At 44.4% G+C, this 24,616-nt stretch overlaps 1 protein-coding gene across 1 annotated transcript; it reads left to right on the top strand.

Moving 5' to 3' along the window:
* PMS2 (PMS1 homolog 2, mismatch repair system component) lies at positions 23-23,817 on the top strand. The gene is made up of 16 exons (XM_005697892.3): positions 23-198; positions 2,323-2,462; positions 3,156-3,242; positions 3,427-3,529; positions 4,605-4,788; positions 6,974-7,141; positions 7,859-7,956; positions 9,273-9,372; positions 11,316-11,400; positions 14,084-14,239; positions 15,214-16,081; positions 17,720-17,887; positions 20,363-20,463; positions 20,672-20,841; positions 22,772-22,955; positions 23,433-23,817. The coding sequence occupies exons 1-15, from the start codon at positions 107-109 to the stop codon at positions 22,913-22,915; spliced, it is 2,664 nt and encodes an 887-aa protein (XP_005697949.2). The 5' UTR covers positions 23-106; the 3' UTR covers positions 22,916-22,955; positions 23,433-23,817.

Raw genomic sequence — 24,616 nt, 5'->3', positions numbered from 1 at the left:
ACGTCACGGACTCGACCTTTGACACCACCAATCAGCGAGAAGAAGCTGTGGGAAGCGTTCGCTGCCTTATCCGGAAGTGGGCAGGGCACTGTGTGGGAAGCAGCCAATGGGCGGCCGGGCGGCCGCGGGAGCGGCGGCGCGAACGGCTCCGAGTCCCGCCTCAGGCTCTGCATCCATGGAGCGAGCTGACGGGCCGAGGTGAGCCGAGCTTGCAGGGTTCTCTCGCGGTCGCCCTGGCTAAGGCCCACGGCGTTCCAGGCCTTTGGAACGAAGGGGAAAGTGACTGCGGCGCAGAACGAGCTGGCGACACGGAGACCCCGGAGCGGGCTCCTCAGTGCGCCCCACACCCGCCGCCCTGTGGGTTCACTTTGAGGTCGGGGTCCGCGGGGAATTCGGCCCCCTCTCCGGACGCTGCCACTCATCCGCGGACCTGAACCCGGAACTTGAAATCCCAGTAGACAGAATTATTTTCCTTGTTAACTGGTTGCGCGCGCTCTCTCTCTTTTTAAATTGAGGGTTGTTTTAGGGGCGGCTTCAAGACGTGCGAATTTGCATAGCCGCACAGTTTTAAAGGACGCGGTGCTTCCGTATCTCCTCGAGTACACGGTTACCCGCAGAGACACCGAATTCGGGGTTAGCAGATCTTCGGCTAGCGTTGCTGCATAGTTGTCAGATTCGTGATCCCAGATTTTCTGTGTTTGTTTAAATGTTGTATCTCCCCCAAATGTCAAGGCTGGGCCCGTATAGGATGTCCTGCCAAATCAACTTATTTTTAGAGGTACTTTTTTCCATTTTATGTGGTCTCGTCTGCAGTTTTTACATTTAAGACAAACTTGAGTAGAATTTTTTGCAAGGTAAAATGAAGAGGAAGGATTTTTTTTTTTTTTGACAAGGATTTACCGCGGATATGGGCTTCCCTGATGGCTCAGTTGCTAAAGAAGCTGCCTGCAATGCAGGAGACCCGGGTTTGATTCCTGGATCTGGGAGATTCCCCCCTGGAGAAGGGATAGGCTACCCACTCCCTTATTCTTGGGCTTCCTTGGTGGCTCAGCGGTTAAAGAACCCGCCCGCAATGCGGGAAACCTGGGTTCGATTCCTGGGTCAGGACGATCCCCTGGAGAAGGGAAAGGCAATGCCCCCCCAGTATTCTGGCTTGGAGAATTCCATGGACTACACAGTCCATGGGGTTGCAAAGAGTCGGACACGACTGAGTGACTTTCAGTTTATCACCGAGGATATACTGTGTCCAGGTGACAAGTAGTGGTAAAAAAAAAAGTCTACCTGCCAGTGTAGGAGGCCTAAGAGATGTGGGTTTGATCCCTGGGTGAGGAGGAAGCCCCGTGGGAGGAAATGGCAACCCAATATTTGTGCCTGGATAATTCCTGGAGAGAGGAGCCTGGTGGGCTACAGCCCATGGGGTCGCAAAGAGTGAGACATGACAGTACACACACGTGGCACACAGTGTGGTGCTAGCGAGTTCTTGAAAAAGTAAAATTATTTGATGAGTTTTGTGGTTTCTAAAGTAACTGGTGGTATCATGGGGGATTAATTGAAGTAGAGAGAAAACAGACAAACCTTTTGGAAAATTCTGAAAGGCGGTACAGTCATGACTCTGAGGGGCTTTGCCAAGACAAGAGCTGGCAGCCTGGATTCAGAGTGGGGATTTTTTTTTTTTTTTTGGCTCCCTTTGGTCTTCATTGTGGCAGGCAGGATCTTTTGTTGAGCATACAGACTCTCTAGTTATAGCTCTCAGGCTTAGTTGCTCTGTGGGATGTGGGCTCTTAGTTCCTCAACCAGGAATTGAACCTATGTCCCCTACTGCAAGGTGGATACTTAACTGCTAGACCACCAGGGAAGCCCCTGGAGTGGGTATTTGAAGGCAACGTTAGGAATAGTTATCCAACTGGTACCTGATTTCTGGGATGATTTTGATTTTGACATGAACACTGGATTTCCCAGCAAACTTTTGGTTTTTCAAATTGTGGGGAAATGTTGCTTTCAGTTTTCAAGAAAGAAGGTCCTATTGTAAGTGTTTATTGACCCATAGCTTGAGGGGGACATGTGTCTTCCCCATCTAGATCCCAGTATAATTCGATTTTAAATATCTATTTTACTTGACGTATCCATTCAGAAAATTTTTGACATGTTTAAGGATTGTAGACCAACATTTATATTTATGAATATAATTACTGGATATATTAATGTAATGGATGGATTAGACCAGTTAACTGTTAACAGAGATGAATTGTTTCCCACAGTTCAAACCAGGATGAAAATATATAATTGCCTACTTGCTTTGTCTCTTGTAACTGGTTTCTTTAGTTCAGAACTTGCTAAGGCCATCAAACCTATCGATCGGAAGTCAGTCCATCAGATTTGTTCTGGGCAAGTGGTACTTGGTCTAAGCACTGCTGTGAAGGAGTTGGTAGAAAATAGTGTGGATGCCGGTGCAACTAGTATTGGTAAGTTTGGGAGACTTTTAAGCCACAAGAAATAATCAGCTTATGCTGTTTTATTCAAGAAACAGTAAGATGCTCATTGATATGCTGTGAAGTTATTATTTAAGCATAAAAAATAAGACTGTAGCAAGACAATCATTGATATGCTGAGAAATTGTTATTTTTTTAAACATAAATTTAGCACCTATTATGTGCCTAGTACTTGGCTAGGTAGTAATCATAATAATAGTTAACTTTTATTGTATTCTTACTATGTGCCAGGCAGCCATTGTGCTAAGAACTGTGTAGGTAACATTTAGTCTGCAGAGTAATCTTATGAGATTGGGGATTACTATTGCAATAATTATCTCCATTTTACAAAAGAGGTGATTAAGGCATAAGGAATTGCCTTTTTTGAGCTTTAGCTAGTAAATCTGACCCCCGGGAGTCTGATTCCAGAACCTGTTCTCTTGAAGGCTGTGTTAAAATTATCGTCTTGAAGGAAAGAGGGAAAAAAAAAAAAAGAAACTACTTTATCTGGGCTAGTAAACAGCCAAGAAGGACTTTAAAGAATAAAATACACAAGAAGACAGTAGTGTATTTAAATAAATACAGTTAGGACTCAGAGTTGCATTTTGTAAGTTATAACTATTGTCTTTCACTCGAAAGTCTCTTCATGTCGATCAATTTAAGAAGTCAGTACTTTAACCTTTTTAGATCTCAGGCTTAAAGAGTATGGAGTGGAGCTCATCGAAGTTTCAGACAACGGATGTGGGGTAGAAGAAGCAAATTTTGAAGGCTTAAGTAAGTGGTACTTTGCTAATCCTATTTTAAAATATTTGGGCCCAATACTTGAGAACTTGGGGTAACACTGTCTTAGGAAACACAAAAACAGCTTTTAAAACCAGTCACTTGGGTGGGTACTCTGTGTGTTCATTGCTCTATCATTTGCAATATCTTGGACTTAGACTCTTCACCTCTTTCTCAGCTCTGAAACATCACACTTCGAAGATTCAGGAGTTTGCTGACCTCACTCAGGTTGAAACTTTTGGCTTTCGAGGGGAAGCTCTGAGCTCACTCTGTGCACTGAGGTGATGCAGTGTTTTTATCCTCTAACTTTACCCCTTCTAAAAATCTCTCTGAAAATTGAGAAGTCTGATTAGAATCATTTTTTTTTCACTTTTCCATAGGAATATTCTCAACTTCTAGCTTCTGTGTTCTGTTTTATCATACTGTCAACCTAAGTGGTAATATTTCTGAAATGGAAGCAATGAATGAATGAAATAAAGCAAATAGTATATAATATTGTAAAACTATTGTTATCCCTGTTAAAGCAGAAACTTCTCAATTTAAAAGTAACATAGCTAGGCCTCCCTGATAGTTCAGTTGGTAAAGAATCCTGCCTGCAATGCAGGAGACCCCGGTTCAATTCCTGGGTGGGGAAGATCCGCTGGAGAAGTGATAGACTACCCACTCCAGTATTCTGGCCTGGAGAATTCCACGGACTGTATAGCCCATGGGGTCATAAAGAGTCGGACACAACTGAGCGGCTGTCACATAGGGACTTCCTTGGTGGTCCATTGGTTGAGACTGGGTTCCATTTCTGGTCAGGGAACTAGACCTCACATCACTCAACTAAATATCCCACGTGCTGCAATGAAAGATCAAAGATCCCGAATGCTGCAACTATGACCTGGTGCCACCAAATAAATAAATAAAAATTAAAAAAAATAACATATAGATAAATATAGATGCCATGTACTATTGATTTTAATTTATTTTGATGTTGAGGAAAAAATTTGCTAAACACTTATTTAGCTGCACAACTAAGATTTTGTTAGAGTAGTAGTATGATAGCTAAACAGAGAAATGAATCTTTATTGGTGAATTCAGAAGTTTTAAGATCTTTTATTTTGCAGTTTAACCAAAGCAAGTATCAAGGCTTTTATCAAAACGAAATAGTTACAGAACTCTCTCACTATCTACTGGGGCCCAAGCTTTAGATTTTATGACGATTCCTCACCCCTTTAATCTCTCTTGATGATCTCGGAAGGATCAGCATCTTTTTAGGAGAGTTTTGAGAGCACAGAAGTGAGAAAACGAGCACGTGGTGTCCAGCACCTGGGCATCTTTAGCTGACCGTGCTGCGCTCCCTTTTTCTTACAGTGATGTGACTATTTCTACCTGCCACACATCTGTGAAGGTTGGAACTCGATTGGTGTTTGATCACAATGGAAAAATCCTCCAGAAAACCCCCTACCCACGACCCAGGGGGACGACGGTCAGCGTGCAGCAGCTATTTTATACGCTTCCTGTGCGCCATAAGGAGTTTCAAAGGAATATTAAGAAGGTACGGTAAGGGACTTCCCTGGTGGTCCAGGGGCTGGGACGCCATGCCCCCAGTGCCTGGGGAGGGGGGGCACCCAAGCTTGATCCCTGGTCAGGGAACGAGATCCCGCATGCTGCAGCTAAAAGATCACACACTGCAGCTAAAAGAGCCTGCCTGCTGTAACTAAGACCCAGAGCAGCCAAAAAGAAATACAGTAAATCTAATCCTGACTCGCCAGAGTCTGGAGAGTGTGGCGACCAGACGCAGTTCACAATCAATCAGGCTGGTTTGCACGACTGTTCATTCTCTTCCTCTAATTTTTTACTATTTGGAGAGGTCCTTAGCTCATCTCTTTCCCTAAAAGACCCAACTTTCGGATGATTTCTCTTCTTTTTTTTTTTGGCCAGACCCTATCCTTTTCTTTTTTTTGGAACGAATCATCAAACTGTGTTTAGAAGGTTTTCTAGTATGGGAAATGAGTCCATTTTTTGATCCTCTCTGTATTTTTCAAGAAGATAATTTTTCTTGGTTCCCTGAATAGTGAATCAGTATAACTTTTATGAATTGGAATGAAAATGAAATAGCTGCATATTATATAACTGTTGTGTTTAAAAAGCAGTTAGAAATTGTCTATATATGTATATAGGTGTATGTGTAAATATGTATGTATGTAATCACATGTATGTAAGTTGCTGTTTAGTTGCTAAGTTGTGTCTGACTCTTTTGTGACCCCATGGACTGTAGCCTGCTGGGCTTCTCTGTCCATGGAATTTTCCAGGCAAGAATACTGGAGTGGGTTGCCATTTCCTTTTCCATGGATGTATATGTGTGTGTGTGTCTATATATATATGATTACAGTTTTGTAAAAACAAAGCAACTGCCTAAATCAGCATAGAAAAAAAGACTGGGAGAGTAGATGCATGAATGCTACCAGTGGTTTTTCTTGGATCTGCTATCATTTTTGCTGTCTTCCTTGAGCCTTTCTATTTTGTATCTATGTTTTTTGTAATCCAAAAAATTACTTAAACATATGCTGCTTAAAGCTTTCTTTACCTCTAAAGCAATTTGTGCTAGTTTAAACTTTTATAAATTTTGCAAAGCATAGAAAAACTTAAAAAATTAAACATTTTTTTATACAGAGAAAACTTTGATTATTATTTTGTATTGTATGGTAAACACATCTGTGCCTCAAAAACATAGGCATAAGAGAACTCGTACTTGCCAGAGATGACCATGGTTAACAGTTTGCTTTGCCTTTCCAGTCTCCTCCTAGTCTCATGTATTCATAAATCTTAGAAAAGTTTTCAAGATAAATATTAATATTAGGAAATCAAGTGATACAGAATATGAAATGTTTAAATCACATGGAATTGTGTGTGGCAGAAAGTTGGTGGTGTTTCTGCTTGTCTCCCAGACTCTGGTTTGTATTCCTTAGACTTTAAATGCATATGTGTATATACAACCTTTCTACATATGTTTCTTTCTTTTTTTTTTTAACAACTAGGATCATATTATATACACTGTTTAATACCTTGACTTTTTATGTAGTATATTGTAGATATCTGTTTTGGTCGACTGGTACTATACTATTCTATATCATGGTACCATTGTATGGATATACTGTAATTAATTAGCCCCTGCTTAGATTGTTTTGAATTTCTCACAACTACAGATTGTCTCAGTAAACATTTTCATAATACATTTTTGATTGTTTAGGCCACTGTTTTCTTTTGCAAGGATAAATTTCCAGAGTGAGGATTCTGACGTCAAAGGGAACGTACGTCTCAATTTTTATAGCAGAAAACTTGGACATTTTCGAAAGGAGCCAAATGTCATTAAGAACCTTATCCTCTGGAGGAGGAAATGGCAACCCAATCTAGTATTCTTGCCTGGGAAATCCCAGGAACAGAAGAGCCTGGCAGGCTCCAGCTCACAGGGTCACAAAAAGTCGGATATGACTTAGTGACTCAACAACAACAAGAGTACCCATAAGGGTATTACTTCATTGGCTGGCATTGCATACACACACACACAAAAGAACCTTATCCTCTGATTTCTCTTGGATACCATGTTGGGAGATTCAGCTCATAAATTGTTTTGTGTTATTGGAAGATGATATGAGAACCTTGAGTTGGCTGTGTAACATCATACGATTCTTGTAAAACTGAAGTAACCTTGAGTCCTTGGGTTTGTGTGTTTTCAACAGGAGTTCACCAAGATGGTTCAGGTGTTACAGGCATACTGCATCATTTCAGCGGGCGTCCGTATAAGTTGCACCAATCAGGTTGGGCAGGGCAAGCGGCAGCCTGTGGTGTGCACCAGCGGAAGCTCCAGCATGAAGGAAAACATCGGATTGGTGTTTGGGCAGAAGCAGGTAGTGGTGGCTGGTTGTATAAAACCATTTTCTCCCTCTTGTGATTATGGCAAGTTTCTTTTGTTCCTTTTCAATAGAATAGAGCATTGGAAAAGACCCCGATGCTGAGAACATTTGAAGGCAAGAGGAGAAGGGGGTGGCAGAAGATGAGATGGTTAGATAGCATCACTGACTCGAGGCACACGAATTTGAGCAAACTCTGGGAGATAGTGAAGGACAGGAGAACCTGGTGTGCTGCTGTCCATGGGGTCGGCATATAATTTTTTAACATTTATTTGACTGTGTCAGGTCTCTGTGGCATGTGGGGTCTCCCTTGTGTGGCCCACGGACTCTCCACTTGTAGCGTTCTGGCTCAGGAAGTTTGGCTCGAGTGCTTAGTTGCTCTGAGGCACGTGGGATGCTAGTTCCCCGACCAGCGCTCGAACCCACATCCCCTGCATTGCAGGGCAGATTCTTAACCAGTCCCCCACCAGGGAAGTCCTTGTGGGCAATGTATTGATAATGGATGAGTAGGAGCCCCAAGTGTTTCACTTCGCTAATAAATCAGAAATACTCTAAAACTTCAGAAAGCCACTGTTGATATTCTTTGTTCTCTTAATATGGATAGCTTGGCTATGAAGGAAAACACAAAACTCTCGTTATAGCTTCCTTTCTGAAGTTGGGAAGTTGAAGTTCTCACTTGGTCATGAAATCACCATGAACCTTGACTTCTTTCAGTTGCAAAGCCTCATCCCCTTTGTGCAGCTGCCCCCTAGTGACTCCATCTGCGAAGAATATGGGCTGAGCTGTTCCCAGGCTCTGCATAACCTGTTTTGGTAAGTAGATTGCTGCCCAGAAAATTACCATCATTTTTTTTTGAGATTTTTTTTTTCTTGGTTTTGTTTTTAAAAGATCATGCTTTTAAAGTTTATAGTTTCTTATGTCCATCGTAAAACTGTAGGCAGTATGATTGCTGAGGAAGCAGGTTTATATGAAGGAGTCAGGTCCTAAATGCAAACAGTGTTCTGGGTAACTGGTACATTTTAGGGGGTTTCCTGTTGAGTTAGCCCTTGTAGAAGAGGGTCTGTCTAGTGAACAAGTAGGATAACTGTTAAATTATGTATATGTTTTGTTTTCTTGGGATCTGGCAGAGAGGGGTAGAGGCTGAGTTTATTTTCACTGGTGCCTTACTCAGAGTCTAATCCATCGTCGTCGTCATCATTTTTTAAATAATGATTTACCCGCTGTCATCATTTTTTAAATAATGATTTACCCGCTTGGCTGTACTAGGGTCTTAGTTGCGGCACGCAGGATCTTTAATTGTGGCTTGCAGGCTCCTTCATTTATTTATTCTCAGTTGCAGCATGCAAACTCTCAGTTGTGGCATGTGGGATCTAATTCCCCAACCAGGGATTGAGCCCGGGCCTCTTCCAGTGGTCCAGTGGCTGAGACCCCACACTCTGGATCTTAGGGAAGTCCCCCAGCATCCTTACTTTTAGTGTAAGAAAAATACAGACACTTTTCCATAAATAGGGTTGGCCTTGTGACAGCCCATACTGTTTACCATCCGTCCACTTGCCTTTGGCTTATGCCTGAAATTAAAGATGAAGATTCACCTTTTTATGTTACAGTATCAGTCTTACAGAAACTCAGATATCCCAGGGGTAGATCTCAGGTGAAATAAGCCCGTAACCAGTGCGTTAGTTGATAGAAGTTTGCTGACTGAGAACAGATTTTAAAAGGAAGGAGAATGTGGGCAAAGAGCCTGGATTCAGGTCCCTGGGCTCCGTGGACAGCTCGTTGGGGACTGCACGAAGGTTCTAGAATGTGAATGTGGGGTGAGACCTGCTCCTTATGTGGAGGCCGAGGACTTAGTAGGGAAAGTGAGAGCCGAAATGAATCTGTTTTGAAACCGCTGAGTTAACCATGGTGGATTTGTCAGTAATGGGACCTTGGGACATTCCAGAGGGTCTGTGTTCCTTTCATGATTCACCAGAATAGAGCACAGACACACATTACCTGAAATGTTAATACCTGTCAGCTTGTCGCCGGGGATTATGTTTTTAGTCTTTACTTTGAGAATGTGCTGAGTGATATGTGTCTGATCCTTTCCACTCTGAAATCTTGTCCTAATGGTGTTAACATTGAACAGTATCTCAGGTTTTATTTCGCACTGTGCTCATGGCGTGGGAAGAAGTTCAACGGACAGACAGTTTTTCTTTATCAATCGGCGGCCTTGTGACCCAGCAAAGGTATTTCAAGATTTGGGACGATTAGGTTTTTTTTTCTTTTAGCTTTCACTTTTAATTTTATTTTTAATTAAATAACATTTTCTGACACAGGCAATTTATGTGGAACTTGAGACTCTGACTCAAAAACATGAGTAAATTGTCTTTTCTTTCATTCTTCTAATTGGTGTTATTGTAAAAACATGTTTTAATGCAAATATATTATTTAAACCAACAATGCTATATCATTGTCATTTAAAAAATATTTTTAGAATGTCTCGCTATTAGTTTCTTTCTTTTAAAAAAGATTTTTATTTTACATTGGAGTGTAGTGTTGTATTTTAGGTGTACAGCAGAGTGGTTCAGCTATACACATAACATATATCTATTCTTTTTCAAATTCTTTTCCCATTTAGATTATTACAGAATATTGAGTAGAGTTCCCTGTGCTATATAGTAGGTCCTTGTTGGTTATGTATAAATTATCTTATTTTCAGTTCAGTTCAGTCGCTCAGTCGTGTCCAGCTCTTTGTGACCCCATGAACCGCAGCATGCCAGGCCTCCCTTGTCCATCACCAACTCCCGGAGTCCACCCAAACCCATGTCCATTGAGTCAGTGATGCCATCCAGCCATCTCATCCTTTGTTGCCCCTGTCTACTCCTGCCCTCAATCTTTCCCAGCATCAGGGTCTTTTCAAATGAATCAGCTCTTTGTATCAGGTGACCAAAGTATTGGAGTTTCAGCTTCAACATCAGTCCTTCCAGTGAACACCCAGGACTGATCTCCTTTAGGATGGACTGGTTGGATCTCCTTGCAGTCCAAGGGACTCTCAAGAGTCTTCTCCAACACCACAGTTCTTTAAAAGCATCAATTTTTCAGCGCTCAGCTTTCTTTATAGTCCAACTCTCACATCCATACACGACCACTGGAAAAACCATAGCCTTGACTAGACGGACCTTTGTTGGCATACCTGTAAAAATATGTACCATACACTGGTTTCAGTTATATATGTGGGTATGTGTGCATACATATGGACATATATTAATAACCAATATATTTATTATCATAAAAATTATCACTATTAGAAGACAATAAGTATTTTAAAACATTCACTATTATCTAGGCTCTTTGGTGTAGAACAGTCCACCTGCATGTGCCTCTGTATTTTCTCTTTGTTTTATCCATTTTCCAGGAAAATAAGGCCCAGATTGCTTCTGCTTCAAACTAAAACTGATCATCTTGATATGATTATAGCATTTGTTAATGATCAGTTTTGACTTTTTATCTTCAGCAACATTATCCCTCAGTAATAGTTTCTGTTTTCCAGTGATCGTTCACAATTACTTCTTGGTTTGTTTTTTGTTGTGCCACGTGGCTGGTGGGATCTTTGTTCCTCAGCCAGGGACTGAACCTATACCCTCAGCAATGAAAGGATGGTCTTAACCACTAGGCAGAGAATTCCTCCAAATTACTACTATCAACCAGATATGATTCAGCTTCTAAATTTTTGAACTGTATTATAATGAGTGTGATTTTTATGGCCTATCTGTAATGCCATTTGATAGTCTCATTATAAAATCGTATAAATACACTTTTATGTACATGTGAATGTATTTTATGAGCATTTAAACTACATCACATTTTACTGACATCTCTTCAAGAGCACCTTCATATTGGAAAAAAGATTCAGTTTTATGAATCTGTGCTTAAAAATACCCCTTGGAGGGGCAAGAGGAAACCTTTTTGAGGTGATTGGTATCTTCATTAGCTTGATTGTGGGGATACATTTGAACGTGTATATATATGTCAGAACTTACCAAGTTGTACACTTTAAGTTCAATTTGTTGTAGGCCAACTCTACCTCAAGAGAGCTGTTAAAAATGTACCTTTTAATAGTTGGTTAGAGTGTTGTTAGAACACTGGGGAAAGAAACATTTTCTTTTCTAATCTTTGTTTTTTTGTGTAGGTTTCCAGACTTGTGAATGAGGTCTATCACATGTATAATCGACATCAGTACCCATTTGTTGTTCTTAATATTTCTGTTGATTCTGGTAAGTTCTGCTGAGGTTTCAGTAAAATTGGTGACTTACTCCTGAAAGAATAAAATGAAATTATAAAGCTCAGATATGACTGGAAAATTTTTATAGAACAGTTAATGGCTATATACATTTTTGTAAACTAAAAAAATTTTAAAATTTAAAAAGTATTTTATTTTAGACGTTTTTTTATACAGGCTTTCCTGCTTGTTTCTTGGAACTTTGTTGATTGTGTTATTAGGAAAATGTGACTTTTTCATGTCTGCCAAGGGAGAAAGTCGACTAAATGTTTTCCCTGATTTTGAAAATAATCCATTTCATCTAGGTATTTTTCTTCTGATAGCTGTTATTATGGTTTATTGTTACCCAGTGTTTTTTCTAGATGCTTCTGTTCAGTTGAGTTCAGTCGCTCAGTCGTGCCCAACTCTTTGCGACCCCATGAATCGCAGCACACCAGGCCTCCCTGTCCATCACCAACTCCCAGAGTTCACTCAGACTCACGTCCATTGAGTCAGTGATGCCATCCAGCCATCTCATCCTCTGTCGTCCCCTTTTCCTCCTGCCCCCAATCCCTCCCAGCATCAGAGTCTTTTACAATGAGTCAAGTCTTCGCATGAGGTGGCCAAAGTACTGGAGTTTCAGCTTTAGCATCATTCCTTCCAAAGAAATCCCAGGGCTGATCTCCTTCAGAATGGACTGGTTGGATCTCCTTGCAGTCCAAGGGACTCTCAAGAGTCTTCTCCAACACCACAGTTCAAAAGCATCAATTCTTCGGCGCTCAGCCTTCTTCACAGTCCAACTCTCACATCCATACATGACCACTGGAAAAACCATAGCCTTGACTAGACAGACCTTAGTCAGCAAAGTAATGTCTCTGCTTTTGAATATGCTATCTAGGTTGGTCATAACTTTTCTTCCAAGGAGTAAGCGTCTTTTAATTTAATGGCTGCAGTCACCATCTGCAGTGATTTTGGAGCCCAAAAAAATAAAGTCTGACACTGTTTCCACTGTTTCCCCATCTATTTCCCATGAAGTGACGGGACCGGATGCCATGATCTTAGTTTTCTAAATGGTGAGCTTTAAGCCAGCTTTTTCACTCTCCTCTTTCACTTTCATCAAGAGGCTTTCTTCACTTTCTGCCATAAGGATGGTGTCATCTGTATATCTGAGGTTATTCATATTTCTCCTGGCAATCTTGATTCCAGCTTGTTCTTCCAGTCCAGCGTTTCTCATGATGTGCTCTGCATATAAGTTAAATAAGCAGGGTGACAATATACAGCCTTGACGTACTCCTTTTCCTATTTGAAACCAGTCTGTTTTTCCACGTCCAGTTCTAACTGTTGCTTCCTGACCTGCATACAGATTTCTCAAGAGGCAGGTCAGGTGGTCTGGTATTCCCATCTCTTTCAGAATTTTCCACAGTTTGTTATGATCCACACAGTCCAAGGCTTTGGCATAGTCAATAAAGCAGAAATAGGTGTTTTTCTGGAACTCTTTTGGTTTTTCCATGATCCAGCAGATGTTGGCAATTTGTTCTCTGGTTCCTCTGCCTTTTCTAAAACCAGCTTGAACATCAGGAAGTTCACGGTTCACATATTGCTGAAGCCTGGCTTGGAGAATTTTGAGCATAACTTTACTAGCATGTGAGATGAGTGCAATTGTGCGGTAGTTTGAGCATTCTTTGGCATTGCCTTTCTTTGGGATTGGAATGAAAACTAACCTTTTCCAGTCCTGTGACCACTGCTGAGTTTTCCAAATTTGCTGGCATATTGAGTGCAGCACTTTCACAGCATCATCTTTAAGGATTTGAAATAGCTCAATAGGAATTCCATCACCTCCACTAGCTTTGTTCGTAGTGATGCTTTCTAAGGCCCGCTTGACTTCACATTCCAGGATGTCTAGATGCTTAGAAATATATAAGTGTACACCTTAAAAATATATATACCTAGTGGTGAAAGTGAAGTGAAGTCAGTCGTTTGTCCGACTCTTTGTGACCCCTTGGACGGTAGCCCACCAGGCTCCTCCATCCATGGGATTTTCCAGGCAAAAATATTGAAGTGAGTTGCCATTTCCTTCTCTAGGAGATCTTCCTGACCCAGGGATTGAACCTGGGTCTCCCACATTGTAGGCAGACGCTTTACCATCTGAGCCACCAGGGAAGCCTAGTGTATATATATATATATCTCCATATTTTTTGGAATGGGAAAATAATTTTGGATAATTTTGTATTGTGCTCTTTAACCTTAGAGGTAAACATTTCTTTTCAGAAACGCGATTCTAATATTAATAGCTGTATTGTATTTCGGTGTGTGGATGTATCTTGATTTGTGAACTTTTATGTCCGTACTTATTTTAGTTGTTTTCAGCTTTGGGGAATTTAAATTCTTTTTTTACAGATAAATCATTATCTATATCTTTAATTGTTTCTTTAAGATAAATTCCTAAAAGTAGAATCACTGGGTCAGTGAATGTGATCCTGTTATACCAGTTTATACATCTATCAACAACGTACTAGGGATAAGTTTTAAGCAGATTCAGTAGGTGATAAAAATGACATTTTAGTTAGCAGTTTTAACCTATCTTTTCATGGGTTTATGTGCTTTTTTTTTCCTTTTGTAATTTCCCTACTCAAGTGCTTGTGTAGTTCATCTGTTTGCTTAAGGTGGACTTAATCAGCATCTTTTCTATTTTGCTTTAGAATGTGTCGACATTAACGTTACTCCAGATAAAAGGCAAATTTTACTGCAAGAGGAGAAGCTTTTGTTGGCAGTTTTAAAGACATCTTTGATAGGAATGTTCGAGAGTGATGTTAACAAACTCCAGGTCAGCCAGCAGCCGCTGCTGGATGTGGAAGGTAAGAAAAACACCAGCGTGTAAATGGCTTCTATAACCTGCAGCTGTCCTGGTACTGTCCTGGTACTGTCCTCAGTTTTTTTGGAGGTGAAGTGTGTTTTTGGCATGAAAGAAAATCTCCCTTTTTAGACAGAGAGGATGTGTCACCCTAGAAAGCATGTTGCTGCAGATTTTAAGGTAATCTGGGTAAAAAGAGACACAGCTGCCTCTGTTACCACACAGGGGTCCGTTATTACCAAGACTCACCCCTTCTCTTTCAGTAAATGTGCCCTGATTTTGGCAAGTCTTTTGTCCATTTCCAGAGTTCTGAACAAGTTGATTCTGATAATTTTTGCCATTTTCTCCTATTTCTTATGGAGGAGGGAATTTGGGGGGAGGTTCTTACTTTGCCATTTGCCTTTACATCCCCTGTGTGTTCATCACTGAGTGGCACGTCGAGATGAGACTTGTCCTAGAGAGTTTTACAAAGTGGTTGTACCAATGTCCCCACCACCAGCAGTATTTAAGCATCCCATTGGATCCTCAACCTTGTAAGCATTTTTTTTTTTTAATTTAGCTGTTCTGAAGAGTATATAGCCGTATCACATTGTGGTTTTAATTCGTGTCTCCTTCCTGGTTCATGTAGCACTGCTTTCATACCTTGGATCAGCCGTACAGAGCTCCTCTTGTGCAAAGTTCATGTTCATGTAAAAATATCCCCTTATTCCACTTCTGCATGGGCTTCCCTGCTGGCTCAGCATTAAAGAATCCGCCTGCCCATGCAGAAGACGGTGCAGTGCCTAGGTTGGGAAGATCCCCTGGAGGAGGGCTTGGCAACCTACTCCAGTATTCTTGCCTGGAGAATCCCATGGACAGAAGAGCCTTGGGATTCAGTCCATGGGGTTGCAAAAGAGTCGGACACAACTTAGCGACTGAGCAACAATAATTCCATTTCTGCACAGCCTCTGATGCCCTTCTCTGTTCGCATCTACTTAGGTCACTTAATAAAGAGGCCTTCGGCAGAGATGGAGAAGCCTGAGCCAGAAAAGGATAATCCTGCCCCATTAAGGACTCCTGGAGAAGAGAAAAGGGTAGTGACCATTTCCAGGCTGAGAGAAGCCTTTTCCCTTCGTCACTCGGCTGAGAACAAGTCCCGGGGTCCGAAGGCCACTGATCCGAGGCGGGTTTCTCCGAGACAGAAAAGCAGTGCCCAGTTTCCTAGAGCTTTGGGGCCCCCCTGCTCCCGGAAGCGCATCTCTGAACCTGGGGAGGAAGGGAGGACTTCTGCTCAGGGGCCCCATGACTTGATGGGCAGAGTGGAGACAGAGGAGGACTCGGGGCATGGCAGTGCATCTGCTGGCTCCGAGGAGGCATCCAGCACCCCCGAGACGAGCGGCCACCCCAGCACTGACCGGGTGGCAAGCTCCCCCGAAGACAGATTTTCCCAAGAAAATGTGGAGTCTCGGGAAAAGTTACCTGAAACTGACCATCATCTTTCAGGCTCAAAGTGCCAGGTAAACCAAGAAGAAAGCGGCTCTGCATCTGGAGTCTTGCCACAGCCCGCGAAGCTCTCATCCCCAAACGCAAAGCGTTTTAAAAACGAAGGGACTCCTTTAAATCCCGATGTCCTTCCAGAGTCGGTGAAAACCCAGAGTGCGGCAGCGTCCGAGGTGGATGTAGCTGTGAAAATTAACAAGAAAATAGTGCCCCTTGATTTTTCCATGAGTTCTTTAGCCAAACGAATAAAGCAGTTGTGTCAGCAAGAACAGCAACAAGAAAGTCAGCAGAATTATAGGAAGTTTCGGGCAAAGATTTGTCCTGGAGAAAATCAAGCAGCAGAAGACGAACTAAGAAAAGAGATCAGGTAACAATTTTCTTTAAAGAACTCCTATCATGCAGTTCTGCAACCTGAAACCTTGCAGGAATTTTTTTCCTTATATTTCAAACAGATTTGGTCCAAATCAATCAAAGCGTTCTTGACCCCCGTTTCATTCCCCTTCCTGGAGGTTTTCAGCCCATGGTGACTTCTCCCTGATTGAATTCAGGGCACCTTTGGGGAACATTATTGCTATTTTCCATCGTTCCATTTAATATGTATGAGGGAGAATTACCAAAGCTATGATTTCAAGAAGATGGTATCAGATAAGGTTAAGTAAAAGCAGTTTAAAGTAAAATATCCGTAATACAGATTAAAAAAACCACTAGTCACTGCTACTTTTCTTGACAATAATCATGTCTAACCTTGTGATTCTTAAAAAATGATGAATTCTCTTGAAATATTTAATTTATTGTGCTGGGTCTCCATTGCCCTGTAGACTTTCTCTCGTGGCAAGCAGGGGCTGCTCTAGTTGGAGTCTGCGGGCTTCTCTCTGCAGTGGCTTCTTGTCGCAGAGCACGGGCTCTGGGGCGAGCAGGGTTCAGTAGTTGCAGCTCCCAGGCCCTGGAGCACAGACTCAGTTGTGCCGAGGTATGTGCGATCTTCCCGGATCAGGGATCAAACCTGTATCTCCTATATTGCCAGGAGGATTCTTCACCACTGAGCCACCAGGGAAGGCCAAAATATTTAACTTGTACTTTTCTTATCATTTGTTTTAAAAATATTTGGACAGAGAAAATTCTAGGGACAGAGGAGCCTGGCTGGCTGCAGTCCATGGAGTCGCAAGGATTTGGACACAGCTGAGCACACACCAAGCTGTAAAGCTTTGTTTCTTGAACCCAGATGCTAGGTTCTAGTTCTGGTTTATGTCGGGAGATACCCCTGCCAAAGACATGAAGAGACCAGGGTCTTCAGGCTGGCACAGGTTTTTCCTGTGGGGAATATGCCTGGGGAACCAGAGCTGACTCAGACAGTTCCTGAAAGAGCAGTTGGATCCAGGGAGTTGGTATTTCTGCAGATTATACCAGTTGCCTCTCTGTTCCAAATCCCCGCTTAGCCCCGCTTTTGCGATCCTGATTGGTGTTCAGTTGCAGTCCTGGAGGCTGGACCCTAAAAGCCAGCCTTTCTCTTGGTGCACTGTTATACATAATCAGCAGGGGGCGCTGGAGGGACTCTGCAAGACCAAGTGGGAGCAGCGGCTTCCCCCTTGCTTTCTGTCATGCCCTGTCTTCCTACAATGTCTGAGATGCACTGTTAAGTGCTTGGAGTATGAAGAATTGATTCCATTTATTTTAAACAATGTACAGACAAAGGTCTGGAAGCATATGCACCAAATCAATAATTTAGTGACTAAGTCACAGGGCAGTTAGATGAAAGCCTGAATAAGTAATGTTATCTTTAGAAAGTATGATTATTAGGGACTTCGTGTTTTTGTATTTTTTTTTTTAATTAGAGAAAGAATCTTTTAAAATGTCTTCTAACATAAGAATTCCCTAGCAGTCCAGGAGTTAGGACTCAGCCCTGGTTTAATCACTGGTGGGAGAACTAAGATCCCACAGGCTTTGCAGTGTGCCCCCCCCCCCCAAAAAAACCCAAACTTTTCTAATTGATATTTTCTACACACAGCAAAACGATGTTTGCAGAAATGGAAATCATTGGCCAGTTTAACTTGGGGTTTATCATCACCAAGCTGAATGCAGATATCTTCATAGTGGACCAGCATGCCACGGACGAGAAATACAACTTCGAGATGCTTCAACAGCACACTGTTCTCCAGGGTCAAAGGCTTATAGCGTAAGTGCATCTCAGTGCTCAGAATTCAGTGTCATTTCACATCCCAGACTTAGCTTATAGGTGTGTCTTCTGTCTTTATCTCTGGCTTGCCTGGTGGCTCGGTGGTAAAGAATCTGCCTGCCAAGGCAGGAGACTCTGGTTTGGTCCCTGGTCTGAGACTATCCCCTGGAGGAGGAAATGGCAGCCCACTCCAGTGTTCTTGCCTGGAGAACCCCATCGACAGAGGAGCCTGGCAGGCTGCAGGGGGAGGTCATAGAGAGTCAGATACTACTTGGCAAACAACAAATCTTTATTTATCTATATTTTGGGGTCCTAAATATCCTTAAAGCAGATTTTACAACGTTTTGCATGTTAATAGTCATACCTGCCCTTTATGTAGTGCTTATTTTGTGCCAGGCACTGTTGAAAATTTTGCATTTAATCCTCACAGCCCTTTGAAATAGTTACTGTGTAGTACCACCGTCTCACAGGTGATAACACTGAAGACGCACACAGGTTTAATCACTTGCCCGAGGTTACACAGCTGATAGGTTCTTTAACGATCACACCTTTTGAGCTATTCGAAAATGCCCATCACTGGTTGGCTTGGAAATCCTTTTGATGAAGGACAGTTTATAGTATGTCTATTTAGAGTATGTGGGTCCTCTGGAGAAGGAAATGGCTACCCACTCCAGTACTCTTGCCTGGAAAATGGCACGGACAGAGGAGCCTGGGGGGCTGCAGTCCATGGGGTCGCAAAGCATCGGGCATGACTGAGCAACTTAACACTTCACTTCATGTCATGTGTTCAGGTCAGCGGTGGCTGTGTGTCTGTCCTCAGCTACTAGAGCAATTCCAGTAATTAGTCACTACAGAATTTGGTATTTCTCTCTATTTAGCCAAATTGAATGTTTTACACTGACCACTTTACAAGGCGGTTTGGTTGTGTAGCACGTAAACCAGAAGTCTTTAGTAGAGTCGTAAGGAGAGGTCATGGGTTTTCATTTGGGAAATTTAAACTATGTAATCAGCTCAGATCCCAGCAGCAGCAGATCCCAGCATGAAGAAGTTACTGCTGAAGCCGTCTCTGAGCTGGAGCCCTTACCCGCTTTACCTGCTGAGTACTCTCTTTCCTCCGTCTCCCGCAGAATGGTCTAATTACCTTTATTTTCAGTAGGAGCAGTAAAGACAGTGACTGAGCCACTTTAGAATACTGAGTTACTCCTATCCCTCTCACAGAGGCCATTTAGTTTTTAGCCATTTTGCATAATTACAGTCTTGTTAGTGGCATTTCAAGTTGACCTGGATAATCCCAGGCCACGGTGGGTTCCCGGTGGACCACACTTCGGGATGAAAGGGTAAAGACCACAGCTGCCTCCTTTCCTACCAGGCCTTGCCTCGCTTGGCCCTCACGACCTCTCAGCTGTCCTAAGCCCTCTTCCCGTCTTCTCTACGCTTGAGCCACCCTGGCCATCCTTTGTGTTCCCTCAACAGGCCTGATGAATTCCTCCCTGGCCATCAAGCGGAAGGAATCAGATCTCTGTGTGTGGCTCTGGGAACACCGTGGTCCATTCTAGGGCCTTTGCACAGACTGTTGCGTAGAGCACTTGTTACCTCCATCACTTGGTAACTGCTTCTCACCCCCAGATCTCAGCCCAAAGGTCACTTCCTCAGAGAAGCCCTCTGTGACCAACCCCGCCCCCACTCTCCAGGCCAAGTCTCACGTGTTCCGTGCTCCTAAGTCTCTGAGTGTCTCTTCTTTCTGATTCTCTCTGTAGTTTGTAATTATAGTTTGTTTGTGTGACTGTTCCATCAGTGTCTTTTTTCCCCACTAGACTGTTCCATGAGAGCAGAGAACAGGTCTGTGTTTGCTCACCTTTACAGCTCCTGTCTTTTAGTGGTTTCTATAAACCCAGGCGGAGAGATGGGTGGATCGCTGGAAGGAGAGATGGCTGGATGAAGGATGCAGGCAGAAGAAGGAGCAGGATAGTGGAAGAGATGTCATTTCCTCTGTTTTCAAATGTCTATCATGACCGAAGCCAAGTTTTCAAACTGTCTTTATTATGAGGAAGAAAAATAGCCTTTTTAGATTATATTGTTATTGTTAAAAAAAAAAAAAGTCATTGGGGTGGGATGGCAGATTGAGGAAACAAACTACTTTTGGAGTTAACTCTGACTTCTAAGGAGATCTTAAAAAAAAAACAAAGTGGGAATTAAAAGGAAATGCTTAGGACTTCCCCAGCGGTCCAGTGGTTAGAACTCTGCACTTCCACTGCAAGGGGGACGGGGTTCAGTCCTTTATTGGGGAGCTAAGATCCCACATGCCCTGAGGCGTGGCCAAAAAAATAATTTTTTTGAAAAAGGAAATGGAACTTTGTGACAGGAGAGGTTCACAGCTGAAAGCATGTTATTTATGTTTGAATACATCACAAAATTGTCTTAATTTCATTTCTGTCTTAGAGCCTTCAAGATCTAGTTTGGGTCTCTGTTTTTCAGACCTCAGACTCTCAGCCTAACGGCTGTCAATGAAGCAATTCTAATAGAAAATCTGGAAATATTCAGGAAGAATGGCTTTGACTTTGTTATTGACGAACACGGTAAGTTATTACTTAGAAGGTAGGATTGCGTCCTTGTGGAGCCGAGAACGCTCTCTGAGGCCCTGCACAGTGTGCTTTTTAGAGATGGACGGGCTTCCTCCCAGAGGGCTTTGCATGCACCCTGTCTTTCAGATGTTCCTGACAAGTAGCACCCAATTGAAATGAATTTTTCAAATGATGGCTTTTCCCCCGGATTCTCTTCTTTCAGCACCAGTCACTGAAAGAGCCAAGTTGATTTCCTTGCCAACCAGTAAGAACTGGACCTTTGGACCCCAGGACATAGACGAGCTGCTCTTCATGCTGAGCGACAGCCCCGGGGTCATGTGCCGGCCCTCCCGCGTCCGGCAGATGTTTGCCTCCAGAGCCTGTCGCAAGTCTGTGAGTAAGGAATGCTCGCCCGCAGCGCCCCCAGCGGTCTGCTCCAGCTCAGGAGTCCTCGGTTCAGCCGCGTACAGCCCCGTTAAGTGTGGGCGATGGTCACCCTGGGCCGTGTGCCTAGAGGGTCCTGTTGTCCTCAGCCAGCATAACCCTGAGCCCTGCAAGGCCGCCCTGACCCACAATTACTGCATCCCCCAGGCAGCGTCCTCCCAGCACCTCCAGCAATCCCGCGTAGTCAGCCGTTTGTCCTCGTTGTTCATCTGTGGACCTGAGGGGTATTAATGATCCTGGTGGAGAAGGAGTAGGTGCTGCCAGTTCTTGACCCTGTGAGAGGTTGTCCGGAGGCCCTGCGGTCAGCATGTGTTTTGCAGGGACCCCCAGGGCCCGCAGTGTGTGTTTTCTGGCTGCTGCCCCCCGACACTGGCAGGGCCCCGCTGCTGTCCCCACACAGCGCAGACTGGGGGCTGTCTCCTCTGCACCCAGGGGCCCATGTCCTGCCCTTGGTTCTAGGCATGCCAGCTTTATCTGCTTCTTGCCACAAGCCCTGTATCTGTATGCCCTGTTCCACATGCCTTCCTCGCCTGCCTGGTGCCTTCCTGCCCTCCCTGAGCACCCAACTGAAGTCGCCTCCCCACGGTGCTGCAGAGGACAGATGGGCAAGCTGTTCCACTGAGGGCAGGCAGGGACATTTGAGCGGCAGCCTGAGGGAGAGGGGCCCTGAGACACGCAAACGCCTGTGGGAAGCGTGTGCCAGGTAGAGGGCGCGGCCAGTGCCAAAGGCCTGAGGCAGGTACTTGCTTTATGGGCTTGTGCAAGAGAGCAGGGGTGTCTGTGAGGCTGGAGTCAGGGAGGAAGGGCTGCTTGCTCGAAGATGGGGGTGCAAAGGCCAGTGAGGGCCACGTCACGCGGTGCACTCGGTCATTTATAAGGGTTGGGGGTGGCTGCGGGGTTTTGGTCTTTTGGTTGAGCTGGGTCGTCGTTGCTGTGTGCCAGCTTTGTCTGGTTGTGGAGAGCGGGGCCTCCTCACTGCAGCGGCTTGCCCTGTCGTGGAGCACGGGCTGTCGACGCCCAGGCTTCGGCGCTTGCGGCACGCCGGCGCCGTGGTTTCGGCTCGCTGGCTCTGGGTGCACAGGCTTCAGCAGCTGTGGCTCCCAGGCTCTAGAGCTCAGGCCCAGTCGTGGCGCAGGGGCTGAGAGGCCCTGTGGCGTGTGGGATCTTCCGGGCCCAGGGATCGCACCCACGGCCCCTGCTTTGGCAGACGGACTCCTATCTACTGCGACACGGGGGAAGCTCCTGACAGACTTTAAAGAGGAATCACCGCCTTGAGTGGAGGATGGGTTGAAGGGATGATGGGGTTGGGGGTGCAGGGAGACCTGTTAGACCACTGCGGTTGCCAGGGTGGGAGGTCATGGCAGCGGGGCTATGGGTGCTGGTGGAACTGGTGAGACTGGTTGGTCCTGGACGGGAGTGGGCCACAGCTCTCTCAAGGATGTGCCACCAGGAGGGAGCCACGGAGGGGCTGGATTTCACAAAGGGTCCCGAGGGCTGGGCCCCTAGAGGGCAGGGTTCTTCCAGACAGGACTTTTGCAGGAACACAAGACAAAGTCTTGTCCAGGCTCTGTAGAGAACACTGCTTCTGAGGAATGGCTATGCTGTGCTTAGTCGCTCAGTTGTGTCCAACTCTTTGTGATTCCATGGACTGTATGTAGCCCACCAGGCTCCTCTGCCCATGGGGGATTCTCCAGCAAGAATACTGGCGTGGGTTGTCATGCCCTCCTCCAGGGGATCTTCCCCACCCAGGGATTGAACCCAGGTCTCTCACCTGGCAGGCGTATTCTTTACCGTCTGAGCTGCTAGGGATGTCTGAAGTGTGGCTGTTCTAACCCAGACCAGTAAAGCTTTAACTGAAGCCATCATGTCTCACACACAGGTGATGATTGGAACCCCTCTTAACACAAGTGAGATGAAGAAGCTCATCACACACATGGGGGAGATGGACCATCCCTGGAACTGTCCCCACGGAAGGCCCACCATGAGACACATTGCCAACCTGGATGTCATTTCTCAGAGCTGACGGCGCTTCTCGTTTTAGACAACTTTTGATCGTATTACAGGTGTTTTGCAAGGCAGGGCTTTAACGAGCCGTTTTGGGGGTTTGTTTCTAAAGGCAGCTGCTCCTTCCGAAGGCATCAGATCCAATTAGAAATGATCTCGACTTTTTGATCCACCTGGAGCACTGCTTGCAATACTCTTTTTGTTTTGCATGTAAATGCGAGCCTGTGTGTATAGAGGCAAGAGTCTATTTTACAGAAATAGAGCACTTTAGAAGTCACTGGGACCTCTGCTGTGGCCTGACGTATTTTGGTCTGTAACTTTCAGCCCTTAACGATGATTCAATTCCTAATGGTTTCACTTCATAAAGTTAACGTTACGGTTCTTTGGAGCTAGTCATTCTGAACCCTGCTGCATATTAAATTTAGAAAAGAATCCTAGAAAACCCAAGGGGGATTCTCTGTCCAGCTGGAAGAAGTTGAGCCGGTGGATCGGGGTCTCTCTGTTTGTTGTTGTAATTTTTGTTTTGTTCTTGGCAGTGTCGCGAGGTTTTCGGGGGTTAAACCTGGACCACCGCGGTGAAAGCCCAGGATCCTAACCTCTGAACCGACAGGGAGCTCCTGGATCTCTCTTTTTAAATGTTCCCTGCTGCAGCCAGAGTGGCAAAGACTGTTGTGCGTGCTCAGTTGCTCAGTCGTGTCCAACTCTTTGTGACCCCATGGATTGTGGCCTGCCAGGCTCCTCTGTCCAAGAATACTGGAGTGGGTTGCCATATCCTTCTCTAGGGGATCTTCCAGACCCAGGGATCAAATCCAAGTCCCCTGCATCTCCTGCTTGGCAGGTGGATTCTTTACCACTGAGCCACCTGGGAAGCCCAAAGACTTTGTAAGCAAGGGGAAATAAAAGATTCTGATTTTTCTGTAACTTTGATGCTGTGATTTGATTTCCTTGGCGTGTGGACTGCAAGATGCTCTAGTTACTGACTGTGCTGGAGGGAGAATCCCTAGTCTGTTGTCAGTTTTTCACAGAATCTCGTCCTGTTTGAACTCTGCCCGAAATGGAAGTAAGCATGCCCTCTGCTGGGTCCAGATGGCGGTTGGTGGACCTTCCACCCTAACCCTGCTCTTCACTTTTCTGCCCAGACAGTGGGCTTCCTTCCCTTTACAGACTTAGAAGTCCTTAGGTGTGAGGAGACAGTCAAGTAATAATTATTGTCACTCATGTAAGCGCTATGCTGGTGGACCTGAAAGGTCTCATTTAATATTTGCAAGAACTCTGCAAACTGGGGTTCGAGAGGGAGGGAGGCCTTCCCCAGAAGCCCTCTGTACTAATCCCAGAACCCCTGAATACTTGCTCTAGGTGGCCAAAGGGGCTCTGCCGGGTGTAAGGGTGGTGGGATGGGGGTGGCATGCCCTGGGTTGGTTCTGTGGCCCAGTCTAGCCCACGTCTTCTAAAAAATGGAGAATTTTCCCCAGCTGTGCCCGAGAGAAATGATGCTGATTTCAAAGATGGAGGAAGGTGACTTCTAGAAATATGAAGATTCTCCCTGGAGCTGCCAAAGGGACCCGTTCCTTCTGGACTTCTCCCAAAACTGTGAGATGATAAATCTGTGTTGCTTTAAGCCAGTAAGTTTGGGGTAACTTGTTTATGGCAGTTATGAAAGAGTAACAACTGAGTTCCTGAGTTAGCCTTGTGTTAAGGAGAAGATACAGGCTGAGAGGCC

The sequence above is a fragment of the Capra hircus genome, chromosome 25 (assembly GCF_001704415.2).
Source record: "Capra hircus breed San Clemente chromosome 25, ASM170441v1, whole genome shotgun sequence".
Lineage (NCBI taxonomy): Eukaryota > Metazoa > Chordata > Mammalia > Artiodactyla > Bovidae > Capra > Capra hircus.
This window is presented reverse-complemented; position numbering and strand designations above follow the sequence as displayed.